The sequence below is a fragment of the Trachurus japonicus genome, chromosome 10 (genome assembly GCF_045865225.1).
Source record: "Trachurus japonicus isolate A0001 chromosome 10, Traja_1.0".
NCBI lineage: Eukaryota > Metazoa > Chordata > Actinopteri > Carangiformes > Carangidae > Trachurus > Trachurus japonicus.
This window is the reverse complement of record NC_140916.1, coordinates 26,947,856-26,962,071: the sequence shown is the minus strand read 5'-3', so window position 1 is coordinate 26,962,071 and position 14,216 is coordinate 26,947,856. Positions and strand designations below refer to the sequence as shown.

At 40.5% G+C, this 14,216-nt stretch overlaps 2 protein-coding genes across 2 annotated transcripts; both read right to left on the bottom strand.

Moving 5' to 3' along the window:
* Positions 1 to 627: 627 nt before the first annotated feature.
* On the bottom strand, positions 628 to 5,032 carry fnta (farnesyltransferase, CAAX box, subunit alpha). Its single transcript, XM_085788486.1, has 9 exons — positions 4,869 to 5,032; positions 4,314 to 4,399; positions 3,877 to 3,991; positions 3,371 to 3,475; positions 3,084 to 3,210; positions 2,702 to 2,850; positions 2,511 to 2,573; positions 2,019 to 2,211; positions 628 to 1,898 (listed from the first exon to the last, which is right to left on the bottom strand). The coding sequence occupies exons 1-9, from the start codon at positions 4,994 to 4,996 to the stop codon at positions 1,731 to 1,733; spliced, it is 1,134 nt and encodes a 377-aa protein (XP_085644612.1). The 5' UTR covers positions 4,997 to 5,032; the 3' UTR covers positions 628 to 1,730.
* Positions 5,033 to 5,892: 860 nt separating this feature from the next.
* Positions 5,893 to 13,694, bottom strand: aup1 (AUP1 lipid droplet regulating VLDL assembly factor). Its single transcript, XM_085788487.1, has 12 exons — positions 13,423 to 13,694; positions 12,281 to 12,418; positions 11,687 to 11,837; positions 10,869 to 11,056; positions 9,786 to 9,858; positions 9,202 to 9,275; positions 8,741 to 8,807; positions 8,351 to 8,453; positions 8,120 to 8,254; positions 7,858 to 8,000; positions 7,523 to 7,611; positions 5,893 to 6,262 (listed from the first exon to the last, which is right to left on the bottom strand). The coding sequence occupies exons 1-12, from the start codon at positions 13,461 to 13,463 to the stop codon at positions 6,217 to 6,219; spliced, it is 1,248 nt and encodes a 415-aa protein (XP_085644613.1). The 5' UTR covers positions 13,464 to 13,694; the 3' UTR covers positions 5,893 to 6,216.
* Between the last annotated feature and the right edge of the window lie 522 nt (positions 13,695 to 14,216).

The window sequence follows — 14,216 nt, the reverse complement described above, 5'->3', positions numbered from 1 at the left end:
AGCTGTCTCAGACCTGAGCTGGAGTCCGTCCAGGACTCAACACCAAAACACCGGTCTCCTGTTAATCCACCGTGTCTGTGCATGCATCTTAAAAAGTGCCCTGTGTGTCCCCACCAGCCTTCATGATAACTTCCACTGTGGGCATCACATATGGAGAGCTGAGCAGGAGACAGATTTCTGGCTGCTGTCTGTCTTCGGTGTTATTTTGTACCTGCACTGGGTTTAATTAGGATTTTAATTACACACTGTCTAGGACCTTTTTGTTTGTTTTTGCTCAAGAGTTTAACCACTAGGGAGCACTGTCCTCCAGACACAGCTTGAGGTGATGCAGCAGGTGTCTGGTCTGTATTGTCTAAATGAAAGTGTGGCCAATATTCATATTCACGGTGCAGCCTGAGTCTAGTGTCATGTGGCCTGTTTTGTTACCGCAGCCAGAAATATTTTGTAGCTGACTGCTACATCAGGCTAAATTAATCACATAATTTTCCTGTTATGTCACCGCTTTCACACAGCCCTCATGCTCAGTCATGTCATTATTGCTCATGACGTGAACGTGCTGATCACAGTGTCCTCCACGCTAATGAGGAAAAGCAGAGAAAAGCAAGCAGTGCTCCTCTAATATCAAGCATCCAGAGAATCAGTAATTACAAAGTGCTGGCTGCCTGGTTAGAAAGTGGAGGGGATGAATTGGGTTGTAGTGTCAGCAGAAGTAGAAACAGCTGCATCTAGTGGAGTAAATCCATTTCCTAGCTCCAAGGGAGTCCAGGACATGATGCTGTAAGTGTCAATACATGTGCAGTATGCTCAGGGGCTGGTTAGTTCAGTTTTATCCTGGCAGAACTGCTCAGAGAAAGAAAAAAAACCTGGATCATTTGGAGCAACTGATATAGATGTGTGGGGGAAAAGAGAGGAGCCAAGGCTGAGATGTTGTGTGAGTCATTGATCAGACTGCAGCAGCACATCACTGCGTTTCATCTCTCATCTGCTTTATTGTGACAGATCACCGGCAAATTAGTTTCACAAACCACTGTGTTACCACAAGCCTTAATGTTTCATTATGCTTTGTGTACATGACATTACATGAGTCCTCTCACTAATTTCACCAAACAGTTGAGACATGTTCTACTGGAGACGGTGCTTTACTTACGGACTTGTTTTGGCGTCACTGTGTGACCATTCAAACATATCCCTGTATGAGGGGAATCTCCTACACACTAACGCATCAATTACATATTAAAAAACATGTCAAAATGCTCCTGCTGGTAAACATTGCTCTCTGATCAGATATGAATTCAAGATGTGGACCAACAGGTACTCGATGATTATAAACTGGTCATTTGAGGTTATGCAAACAGCCACTTTATTAAATCTAAAGCTGCCAATAACTTGGATAAATGTATGACACTCTCTAATGTGTAATTACATATAGTCAGTTATAATTGTGGTTTAAAGTGAGGCAGACGGCAATAATCTGATGCAACACGTCCAATTAGATTTCAGTAAGCAGGAGATTTACTGAAAGCTAGTGACAAATATTAGTTGACTTGTATCTGTAGTTGTTGGTCTTAATCCCTTTCCTTACATGACCTTTTTAGTGGTGGCGTTAAGAAACTTTTTTCGGCAATAAACATTTTAGCAATTTACAGTAATATCAAACCACCTGGGTTGGTTCTGCCGACAGTATTAACAAAGCGGGTAAGGAGTGGAAATGGTGCGAGTCTCCTGGAGGTCTAGCTCATTTCCTGCTGCTCAGACGCTGGCACCGAAGGTTCAGGGTTGCCTGCCGCAGGCTCGTCAGTGGGATCACTGCTTCCATATTTTCCCTTTAAAGAACGTCCCAAAAACAGCCAGTACTCCTTACGGATGGTGTCCTTCTCCTGTGCCAGTTGTTTACCAATCTTCCGAGGAGGCAAAGACACAGAAAAAGGGTAAGAAATCAATATCAATTATATTATTTTGGGGTTCAAGTTTAGGTTGCAACAAATTTGATTGTTTTTTGCCTTAAGCAGAGCACTTACTTCTAGAGCCTTTCGTAAAGTTTCCTTTTGCTCCTCTTCCTCCACGTTTTCCTTTTGGTTACTCATCTCCAAGGCATCCTCGTAGCAATCAAAGAGAAATGCTAGAAGGTAAGGTGAACAGTGTGTCTCCTTCAGCTCCAGGACTCTCTCCAGCAGACCTGGCTGAGATGACAGACCTCTGTCTTGCAGCATCCTTGGGGAAGAAGAAGAAAAAAAGGATACTGTCAGTGAGCTTTTCCATTTTTAATAACAGAGCCTCTACCCGGTTTTTCCCCCTCTAGCATGTCATATATTGTGGATGTCTGAACGGATAGGGCGCACAAAAATGTCAGTGATTCTACTCAAGAATAAGAATAGAAAATCTCTTTTGCTGCAGCTCTGACCCAGATGATAAATTCATACATCAGATAAAATATAAACATGTTTTCCATTTGCAGTTTACCGGGGGTTTTACTGTAGAAAAAATAATTTGTTTTGTGTTTTTCACCTTACCCTTTCAAATAGTTCCACGCACTTTCATTGTGGGGAGCCTTCTTGATCTGGTTCAGACAGTACCTTGCATCAATAACATAAAATAAAGGATCGGTCAAATATTAGCAGCAGAAAAAAAACTCCTTGGGGAACTGTACTGTCTCCACAACACTGTCAGAGGTGCAAATTAACTACTAGTCTAAAGTACTCACTTTATCTCTCTCTCCACGATGGCTGGATCAGAGAAACCTGTAGTGTGAGAAATTACAAAATGCCTCTGGTTCCATGCAGAGTTGTTCCTCACATCTTCTTCCAAAAGATTTTCCACAAACTCCAGCTCATTATCCCAGAGTTTGTACTCCTGGAAATTGAATAAAACAAGTGTTGGCATCAGACCTGTTTATGCAATCACATGGTGCTTTTAGTGGTGGCCCTGCGATGCTGAACACAAATAACGCCTAAAGGAGGACTCAAACAAACAACCAAATTAATAAGTGAAGGATTCAGTCTGGCAGAGAGGTTCACTGTGGGCAGAAAACTGGATGTCGTTCCTCAGTTTAAATGCCAAACTACGCCAAGAGCTGCAACACCTACCTGGATGACCCACTGTCTGTGCTGCCAAGCGTGGTAGTTCTTCGCATCTTGGCTGAGAATGTCTGCAATGAACTCCAGTTCCTCTGTGGGGTCGTTCAACCACTCCACCACCATACGTCTGTGATGCCTGGAAGACGAGTTAGGACACCCATCCTTCTATTTGATGTTTTCATTAAACTGAGTAATAGACATGTCCTGCTCCCACCCTCCTTTTTTTCCCAGTGTCAGATAATCAACAGTAGATATTGTAGATAAACATGACATGAAACAAATTTGCCAACACTCACCAGACTTGATAGTTTTTGGGTTGCTCCTCGATGATGTTAGTAATGTACCTCATCTCTTCTCTCAGGTCCTTGGACAGGGCTTGCAGTAATACTCGCCGGTAGTGCCTGCACATTATCAAACCCACACTGTGTTTAAATTTCATTCTCATAGGACAGACAGTCATTTGTACTGCTCCTTCTTAAATTATTATTGAAATGACAAATAATATGCAAACTACATAGGACCCTGTGAGACTGAGACCCAACAATATAATTGTTTCTTTGTTTCTTACTTGTCCTTTAGGTTCCAGCTCTACATAATACTACATGTCACATGACCCAAGGATTAAATTGCTCGCTACAGTCTAACGCTTTGTTCAAGTACCATTTAAAAAGTAATTCAGGAAACTATAATCTTAAACTGAAACTTATCTTTCAAAATGCTCCACCTCCCTGCTATATTATGAAAATGAGACACCAGTAAAACAGCATTATTTTTCCATGTTCCATACAAGGACTGTACTCACCACACTGTGTAATTTGCAGCATTAAGCTCAATGGCCTCTGCTGTCAAGGCAAAGGCCCGGTCACTTTTTTCATCATTCTTCAGGAGAGCACGGAAATAGTCGTAGACATCTGAGACTGTTGAGGGAATACAGTATATGTACTTATAAAACAACACCGCTTTGACTTAGACAGAAGCTGATGGGAATAAAATGTGGCCGTTTGCACCGGTGGCTCTAAGAGTTTATGCTGTGCAATTTATTTGAGAACTGGAAAAACACAACACCTGAATACCCTTTTGCTCATTTTGACTAACAAACACAAATAAAATATGTTAAAAAATACAGTTATTGCATGTACATTGCATCATAGTGAGCTACAGGTGGTTACTTGTCAACTTCAACCTCCTGGTGTCCTCTAATATTGAACGTGACTCCCATTTATAACTACACAATCTTACACTTTTCAGAGTAGGCGATCTTCACTACAGGATTTGGTCCATCATCTTGCGGGACAGGCTCCAGGTCGGCCCACTCCTTTCTGTCTCTGAAACACAAAAACACGGGGGTGGGTTTCCTGGCCAGGAGGCAGCTACACCAACCAGCTCACTGTGCTACCAGACGAGAACATTTGTTTAACAAATGTGATGATGTGATAAGTTGGTGTTGCAGTGTGTGTTGTAACGTTACGTCAGGACACTATTATATATATAATCTATAATATACCATTGACTGTGTCGGGTCTGTGATGGTCCACTGTGGACTGGGCGGAGGGCTGAACCAATCAATTACCACTGATCTATCACCAATACTGACGTTTTAGCAGTTTACTGTGGAGTCTACTGACACTACACACAATGTAACTCTGGCAAGTCGCACAGGAAAGTGAAAGTAAACTATAAGTTATGTTTTTACAAACTTTAAACAGTGGAGGAAGAAGAAGTTGGTTAGTCACCGTTAGAGCAGCTACAGAGCTAACCACTCAAACAATCATGAATACTGTTAACAGACACTACCTGTAAAATAAATATCGAGTCGGGTCAACGACATAATCATCCACGAGTTGGTCTTCAGCCTCCACATCAAACTCATTGTCTTCTTTAACCCCTACAGGTTCATTCAAAGTCTCTTCAACACCTGACATTGCTAACTCGTTAGCTTAATCGCGTCTCTGCTCCGTGAGGCAGGAAGTAAACGTCACTTCCGGTGAGGCGGGAGGCTGCCTTTACGTGCTGTAGGAAACCACAGTTCTCTCTGAGTGTGGTGTGGCGGCCGAAAAGGGTCGTGAAGCCAGCATGTGTGTAGAAAAACCATAGACTGTAAAGAGAAAAACGAAATGCGCTGTGCAGATATCCAGGATTTATCAGCCAGAAACCTCAGAAACGTTCCCTGAGATATAAGATGGCGAGATGTGACGTTTACGTGCGTGAACCTGGCTGGATCCAGACTAACCAGATGGATTTATCAAAACAATGTACAAACACTGCACTTAGATCGTATCAGGACCTACATATTTTGAGGACAGTCGAGGACAGTTTGCCCTATTAATATATATTATTTACATGGTTGACTTGTTTCAACCATAAAAAAAAAAAACATGCACAAGATTTACACATTGGTTTTGTTCATACGAATTGAGACTCAACTTTGTGTGACCTTCCCATTTTTTACCCAGCTGAATTTACTCACTAGTAGTCTCAAGTCTTAGACAGTTTTTGTATTCATGTGTAAATCTCCCCCAAAGCTGGAGAGGACAGAAGAGACTGCAGGCCATTTCCCTCTACAAGTGTTATGGGACCACTGAGCTTCAGCAGCTTAAGTGGAGATGTACTGTATTTTCTGGCTCCCTCTTATGGCAGGATTTGGTTATCTTGCATTAGATTAAATAAAATGTAAGCTTGAACTTTTCAAACAAATCATTCACATTAAAATTTAAAACCTTCAGCACGAACATATCAGATTAGGTTAACCTTGGAACATCTGAATCAAATCCCAATATAGCAACAGAACTGTGATGTATTTGGAATAATTTTGTAAAGGCAAGGTCAAGCTGAACTTTATTTTCATCAACGACTCTGGACATTATAAAAATAAATAGATGATTCACAGTCAGTGGATCATAATACAAATTGTTATCAAAATGATGTATCAGCCAGAATGAAGAATTAAAGACATGCATAATAACCATTGCATCAACTTATACATGTTCTGAATACTTGTCTCCATTGTTTGCAATTAACAAAATCTGTTTTGTAACAGAACATGTTGACAGAATATAAAATCACCATTCAAATTAGACAGCTATGCAAGTAGTATATGCTTCTTTCTGACAAATTTTCAATGATGGCTTGACCCGAGGCGTGTTCAGTGACTGTCGTCTTGATCCAGTCCATGTTTTTCAATGTAGCGTCTAGGAGAGAAAAACAGATAAAACATCATTCAGTGTTTACACCACACATAACAGTAACTGGTTAAACACACTCACGCACACCTGATATAAATGGTAAAAGACATGTTAGCCCTTTCAAAACTGCTCCAGACTCATTGTCGTTAATGTCACAAATTGCAAACACTGTTATTAAAGTTATTATAGCACACACCTGAACAAACAGTTGGTAATTTACACATCCAGCAGCTACAGAGCAACAATCTGACACCAATGTTCATTCTCCTCCCACCCCATAGAAAAATATCTGGCTCTGAGAGCTAATTGCTCCTCTGTGGTCAGCAGCTAGTAGCTAACTTTGTCTGTAATGGGCTCCCTACTGTATGATGAGTTCATTAAAGATTTTGACTGACAACAGTTGCCTACCACATCTAAAAATACAGTAGAGAGAGCAGTGAGCAAAAACCAAAATAGTTGAGTTATGGGCATAAAAACCAGAAACAATGAGCTAAATGATGCGTCTGGCTCTGGCTGTCACCAGTGGGGGCATAAAGATGCTGGAAGTCTCCACAGAGCTGGAGGGGGGAGGGGGCTGCAGTGTTGGTTGCATCAATACAACTGGCTTCTTTCTCATTAAACAGTTATCTGACCCATTGTTTCATACAAAAATACTGATTATTGTGACTTTAAAGTTAAATCAGTGCATATCAGTGTGCAGCAGCGCCTACAATGCAGAGAGGTGTCTGATCAAAACCTTTGAACTTCATGACACAGACATTTGTCAGGTGTCATCTATTATAGTGGTTGACTATATTTTAGGTGGAAATCTTGTGTTGGTCACTTGACTTCTCTCTCAATGACTTGTTCCCTCACTGCTGCGAACAAATCTGCAGGGTCTAAATTAGCAATGACAGGGTTATTTTTACAGAAGACTTTTGCCTGGCACATCTGTAACACTATGTAGAATTAGTATTGAGTGACAGACACAACCCTAGGAACGAATTCAAAGTAAATCTCAAACCAAATGAATATTGCATAACTGTTCACTTCTGCACAACTGCAAGATGTTGTGCATAATGAAGCAGCGCTGGCTGTTCTGAGGTGTCTTATTAACATGAGCTGAACAGACACAGCATTTCCAGGGAGTGCGGAAATATATGATTAAAACAAATGTTAAGAGACAATCAGAAAATTTAATTCCACGATGTACGTCCGACCTTCCAGCCATTTCTGCTGCACTATTAACATAAATGCAAATCCTCTTAGAAAGAAAAAAAAACCCACCTTCTTGCAAAATTATACAACGCTTCTTTTCTCTCTTGGAGAGACAAATGTCTGTCAGCTGGTGATTTCCCGAAAGATTTGGCAGCAGGCTATAAATGGAAAAAAAGAATTGTGATGCATGTTCTGCACAAATTAAGTCTGTGACAACATCAAGTCTAACTAAACTAGAACCCCCCCCCCACACACACACACACACAAACACATCTACATGCTTGCATGCAACTCATAAATCCCAAGTAATCTAGGGAATATTGACTTCATATGTTCACAGAAAATGGATCCTAAATGACAAGTTAGAGAGCTCAGAGATGCAGCGTGTAGAATCAGAGTCAAACCTTTATGGTGGGAGCACAGGGACCAGAGGAGTAAGAGCTCATCTTTGAAGGCCCAAATGTAGAAGTCCCAGTCGCTTCCAGTGGAGCTTCCTCCTTGTTCTCCAGAAGATTTGTTATGGTGGTGTCAACGCAATTGGTTTTTGCTGTAGGTATACAAAAGACAAGTGTAAGTGCATGAGAAGTTGCAGAGTGGCAGCACATAGCAACAAGGTGGCAGGGATGTTGGGTCAAAGAGTAAATGTGCGTTGGAACTGTGTCATACCCAGCTCCTTTATAATGACATTCAGTGGGACATGGGGCAGCACGTCCTTCACTTGCTGGGCCATCTTAGAAATCCTATGATCATCTGTCCCCAAACTCTGGATGAAACCAAGTCCAATGGAGCCAGGTCTGACACCTAGTGTCAGGAAAAGAATAGTTGACTTCCTCACAAAGAGCTCAATCTTTATATGGAAAGAATTGGATGTATCGATGGTTAATGTCATTTACGTACTTCCAGTTGTTTGTGGCACGCTGTGTCTTTTCCTTTTGATGTGCTCTGCTTTATCAGCTTTAGTGATCTTGGTAGAGACCAAGCTGAGTTCACTTGCTAGTAGCTAGAAGACACACATAGGACAGACTGTTAGTGTATCACTTCAGCAAGAAAAGCAGAATGACAAGGAAATAGTGAAACTAATGGGCAATATAAAGATGGAAAATCAGAAATCCAAGAATGTTGTGTTTTAGGAAACTATAATTCCTTGTAGATAACCAAAGAAGGATAGGGGTGTAGGCACTGTAGTCACGGAAATACATTAACTATAAAACTGTATGGGACACATTTGTTTTTACTGTTACAAAGCTCTGTTCATGACACTACTGGACTGGTTAGCGTTGGTTTTACCTCCTGGACTTTGTTGGCAACCTCCTGTGTGGACTCGCCATCTTGTCTGGAGACTGGTGGGAGCCAGCTGGGATCAAAATCGCAAAACCAAACAAAGCAACGTTAAGACATCAGATGTGACAACAGTTATGGCAGAACAGAAATGCTCAAATTCATCTTAGAAACTGAATTTGGAGCTCGTTACTTTAAAAATTTTCTACAAAAGTAGTTTAGTTGAAAACCGTAATAAAACTCATGTTCATTAGTGGTAAGAAGAGACAAACATGGAGTTGTTACTTGTGTTAAAACCAGGCGATTGTTTCATGTACTCTGTGGATCTAATTTACGTAATTTGCATCACTGATCTTGATGATGATTATGTAATTATTAGCCTGTGCAGAATTATCCTGATTTACCCTGATTTATCCTGATTACAGAAGCAATTGCTGATAGAAAAAATAATGATACAAATTATTTAGTACCTTACATGATACACTGTACATGGAGCAAAAAATGTCCACAAGAGCTCCATCAACCAAGTGGACTCTGGTGTGCTCTATGGACAGACAAAAGACAACCGTGTCAGTCACAGTGTTTTATTCCAGTGTAATCATACCTGTGGTGAGGTGTTGTGGTGACGCAAACAATCCTGAAACAGTTCACAAATAACTAGTAAAAGTCTAACTTTAGTCACTGCTGCACAGCAACACAAGACAGAATTACTGTGAACTCAAATGGCTGGATTAAATTTAGGCTGCCCACACTAAGTAGCTTGCTGCTACTTCCAAGAATATTCACTCATTTTGTAATGATTTCCCACAGCTTAGAAATGGTACATAAAATGCATTACTCTCCCTCATTGATTTTCTTACCTCCTCTGTGAATTGACATTTTGCATTTTAGTACGCTGTTAAAAGCAGCCACACTGTTACCTTTTTATCTCACTACTAAACACAACACACATCTCTCCTCACTGTAACTGTTTCATAGCACATGCACACTCACACACACCATTAACATGATATCCACATTTATCTATCTGATCCCAAAAGTCAGTTGACATTACCAAAGCAATCAATGGTCTGGTCACCCGTAAGGCCACAGGCTGAATGGAGTCAGTCAGAGAGAAAGGCCAGGAACTGAGGGGATAACAATAAATAGATTATATAAGTTGGATAACCAAATAAAGAGAAAATTGTCAATACAGTCAGATCTATTTAATTGTTTCCCTTACAGCAGCAAAGCAATGTGGAGCAGAAGAAAAATATTATGTTGTGTGAGAAAATGCTGCAGCTTCTCAAGACCAAGAAAAGTTGTAAGTTGTTTCCCCAACTGAAGGACAGTCTAAGCAAACATCTCCCAAAGAAAGGCTAGCATCAGCAGTACGGTTTTTGCTGCAATGTAAAGCTAGCCACATTCACAGGAAGTCACATTAATTAGCTGCTTCTCATTATCTGTGTGTACGGTGTTACAATCCTTTGTTTGTAATCATAGCCAGCGGCTCCACAGGCTGCAGTGATTTAACTACCTCACTTACTTACCAAGTAAACATCCTGTACAAAAACACATTGACAGTCGAATTACTGTATATTTCTATTTTCAGATGAGTCTATTAAACTTGGTTGGTTAGGAAGAGCAGGTAGAGTGAGCTTATTAGAGCAAATGCAACTAACAAAAGCAAACTAACCATTTTAGTTACTGAGAAGTTTCTTTTTGATGCACAAATGCCTGCATAGAAAGTGTCCAGCTGACAGTGACCTGTTTCGGGTCAATTTAGTCACTGTGTGTGTCATATCAACCACATTTCAAAACTGCTGCAGTTTCACTTCCTTACACTAATGCCTCCACAGAACTCTGGAGGGAAATTAGTGAGGGGAAACAACTGCCACAGTAATTCATCTCCAGTCTCAAAGTGCCATGGAAGAGGGATGATCATTTGTGTCTGGCTTCATCACTGTTTCTTTTAACAGCTAAAGTTTTAAGGGTTCATGTGCAAAATACAGATGGAGCTCAACTTGTAGTGTTGTTGTGGTTTATAGCCGATTTAGTTGGTAAATAAGAAAGAATTGTTCAAAACCAGAAGAGCTGAACGAAATTTGGGATCTTACATTGACTGGTTTCCACTGCCGTGCAAAATATTTATACGTACCTGAACTTGAGCAGGCCAGCGCGGCCGTTTGTGGTGTCCTCTTCAGGAAACAGGAGCAAAGGTGCGGTGCCTTCAGTGGAACAATATCTCTGAAGAGACTCTCCTATTGCTCCCTGACCAGATGTTGAATGGATTTCAAAGAAGCCTCTGGCCCAACACACAAAGCCTGTGGAGCCCTCTAGCTGGGGCTGACGACCACAAAGAGACAGAGAAGGATCACCAAACAGTGCCATCAATACATCTAACAATGCACAGAAAAGTATGTCGCACAGAGCAAAAAAGACAAAGACATTTTTGTCACTGAGGGATGGTAAGCTGGTCCAGACAGTGAGCAGGTAAGACTTTAACATGGCTTCATGCACCACTGCCCACACAGTCTCCCGTGCAAATACACATTTGTCATCTGCAGCCAAGTGTTTCGACAGAACATGATGTGCTTTCATCCTTGCAGTTTCACCTAGGGAGCGTTCGTAGAGCTTCAAAAGTAATACTGACATGTGGGTGATCTAAAAAGGGTTTGCAACTGCTCCAGTTGTTAACACAAAGCTCAATGAAAACTGCCAACACACAAGCCTAATCATGTTGTAAAGTTAATCTATGACTATCAATACTATGATATGAATAGCTCTGATTTGAGAGTTAATTTTAATAGTTAAACGCATGTCCACAATTAGTCACTGCAGATGTAACAGCTAATTTGTGCTGACAGGTTGAGCAGGAGGCATGCTGTGTTCTTGTAATGTGAAATGGCTCAAATGTTTAAAACATACTGTATGAAATAGCTTGGCAAAGATACAATGTAAAAGTTGAACACTCACAGTATTGCAGGGGGTCAGAAGGTTGATGATGTTGTGGTCAAAGTCTGTCACATGATTGCATATGTATAGCTTGGTGTTTTTGTCCCTGGAGCGAGGGTTTTTCTGTCTCACATGCATTCCAAGGACTGAGCACATAACTCTCACAATAAATCTGAAAGCAAACAAAGAAAAGTGGATGTTAACAGGATCTAATTGTTAAATGCAAGGAAACCAAACTTCCTAACATACGATGAATGTGTGTTGTTAGCAACAACCTAGACCACCATAACTCTTTATCTGTCCAAACTGTTTATCAAATTATATGTTAAGGTCTTTACCTTTAATTTAACATAGAAACAGAAATTAATATGGTATAGGTCTCATTTACAGAAGGCCACTGTGTCAGCAATTATAACTGAGAGTAGGCCATGTTGAGTTATTTTTAAAGGGATGCACATGATCAACGTACAGAAGTTTGTTAAAGCATAGCCTAACCCTTTGATTATTATGAATGACATGTGTGACCACTACCACAGATACTGCTGCCGCAACAATCCAGCTACAATAATACTGCTGCATTAAAATAAATATATAAATGAATAAAAAAATACTTGCCTTCTAACAAAACTTTCTGGGAGCGCACAGCTGACCAAGAACACGTGTATACCAATAAAAATCCGTATTAACATCAAACAGATGCCGACTGGAGAGTAGATCAACAACAGTAGGAGAACAACTGGATCTTTGGGGAACCTGTGCAAAGAACACACAACAGTTATTCATGAAATGACATCTAGCAGGGATTTAAAAATGTTGTGTAAGAAAGTCTCAATCCATGCTACTTGTGGACTGCACTTATTTACTTATTTATTATGACAGATTTAATGTATCACATGGAGAATCTCTATTTATGTAACAAAACCTACAGCCTGCAAATATTATTGCTGGTACCCTTCTCTTTGTCCTTCAACGTTTGCTAAATGTGAATGTGAAGAACCACTTTAAGTTCAGAGAGTAATAATTACAACATAGCTAATTCCACTGATAAGTGAAGAATCAGTTTCAGTATCAGGGTTCAGTCTGAACTGTCATTTTCTCAGTTATCAGACGTGTCACTCAGTGGTTGGCTCAGCACTTTGGCGCTAGAGAACATCTGGGGTCGATCCAACATTTTATTCGGTGCTACTGAACATACTGGTCTTATAATCCACCTGTATGTGAAATGTGGGCACAACTTTTACTTTCACAAATCTGGAACTACTGACAAAGACATTCGTCATATTTCATATACACCGAGATACAAATACGATCTCAGTCCGCTGTGCTAAGTTTAAAAGTTGGGTCTCTAAGAAAACACAACTCTCATTTGTTATATTTTGATGTAATTTTACGTCGTCAAATTCAACAACTACTCAAGTCTAATACAGCGAGAGGAAGCACAGCACAGTTTATGTGAACACTGAAATTATTATTGCGCTACGATGCACAATGAACACGATAATTACTGCATTAATTTGACCGTCCGTCACCTGCACACAGCTACATTAGCCAGCTAGCTGTGTGTTTTTCAGAGGGTTTGAGCCCTGTAGCAGGCAGACTACGGTAGTTAGCTGACAAACAAATGTCACCAATAACAGTATGTTGTATTTGCTGAACACACACAATAAGACAGCGGTGTTGCAATAGCCGTGGCTAAGTATGATTAGCTGAAGGTTATCGGTGCAGCTCGTATGGCTGACTACCGTTAGCTGACTTACCGACGAAAGTCAAACATGTCTTCAATCCCCCGAGTCTCCATGTCTGCTCAGAGGCTAATGCTAAGAAGACAACCTAGTCCCTGGAAATAAAGTAGGCATTACGTTCACCACGGCAGTTTTGTCATCCGGCAGACAAACTGACAGCTAACGTCACTGTTCCTCGGATGAAAACGTTTTCGTCAGCTATGAGAGCGAGTTCAAAATGTTAGCTTAGCAACAGATGTTTCTAGCGGCGGTGCTAGCAGCGCTAGCGCCTCAGATTTCCGCAGCAAGAACAATACTTCCGGTCGGAGTCCTTCAGAATAAAAGCACCACAAGGGTTTGTCGATTCAAAAACAATTTCAAAATTAAAGCCCCTGACTGGAAATCAATGGTACGGTGTTTTGTTGCCATCTAGTGGTTAAAGTTGATTTTCGCACCTTCTGTTTCCTTATTACTTGTGTTTGTGTCTTAAATAATGTATAATGTGTATTGTTCTAGTGTTGTTGCAGTGGTATCTGTACACATTTATTTCAGAACAATAAAGTATATCGAATCTAATCTATAAAGTGGTCAGTGGGATTCATGCACGTTTCAAAATCACCGCGACCTTTTCGCACTACAATGCAAAGACACAAACGTGCAGCAAATTCAGAAAATAATCTATTCCCAGAAAGACCTTATTAATATTATTAATAGTAATTGGCAATTTATGACTGCCCTGCTGAACTTAATAAATAGATGAACACCTGATTCAGAAAAAAAACCCCACAATGACACATGAACGACAAAATGTATGAATTATGAATCACGTT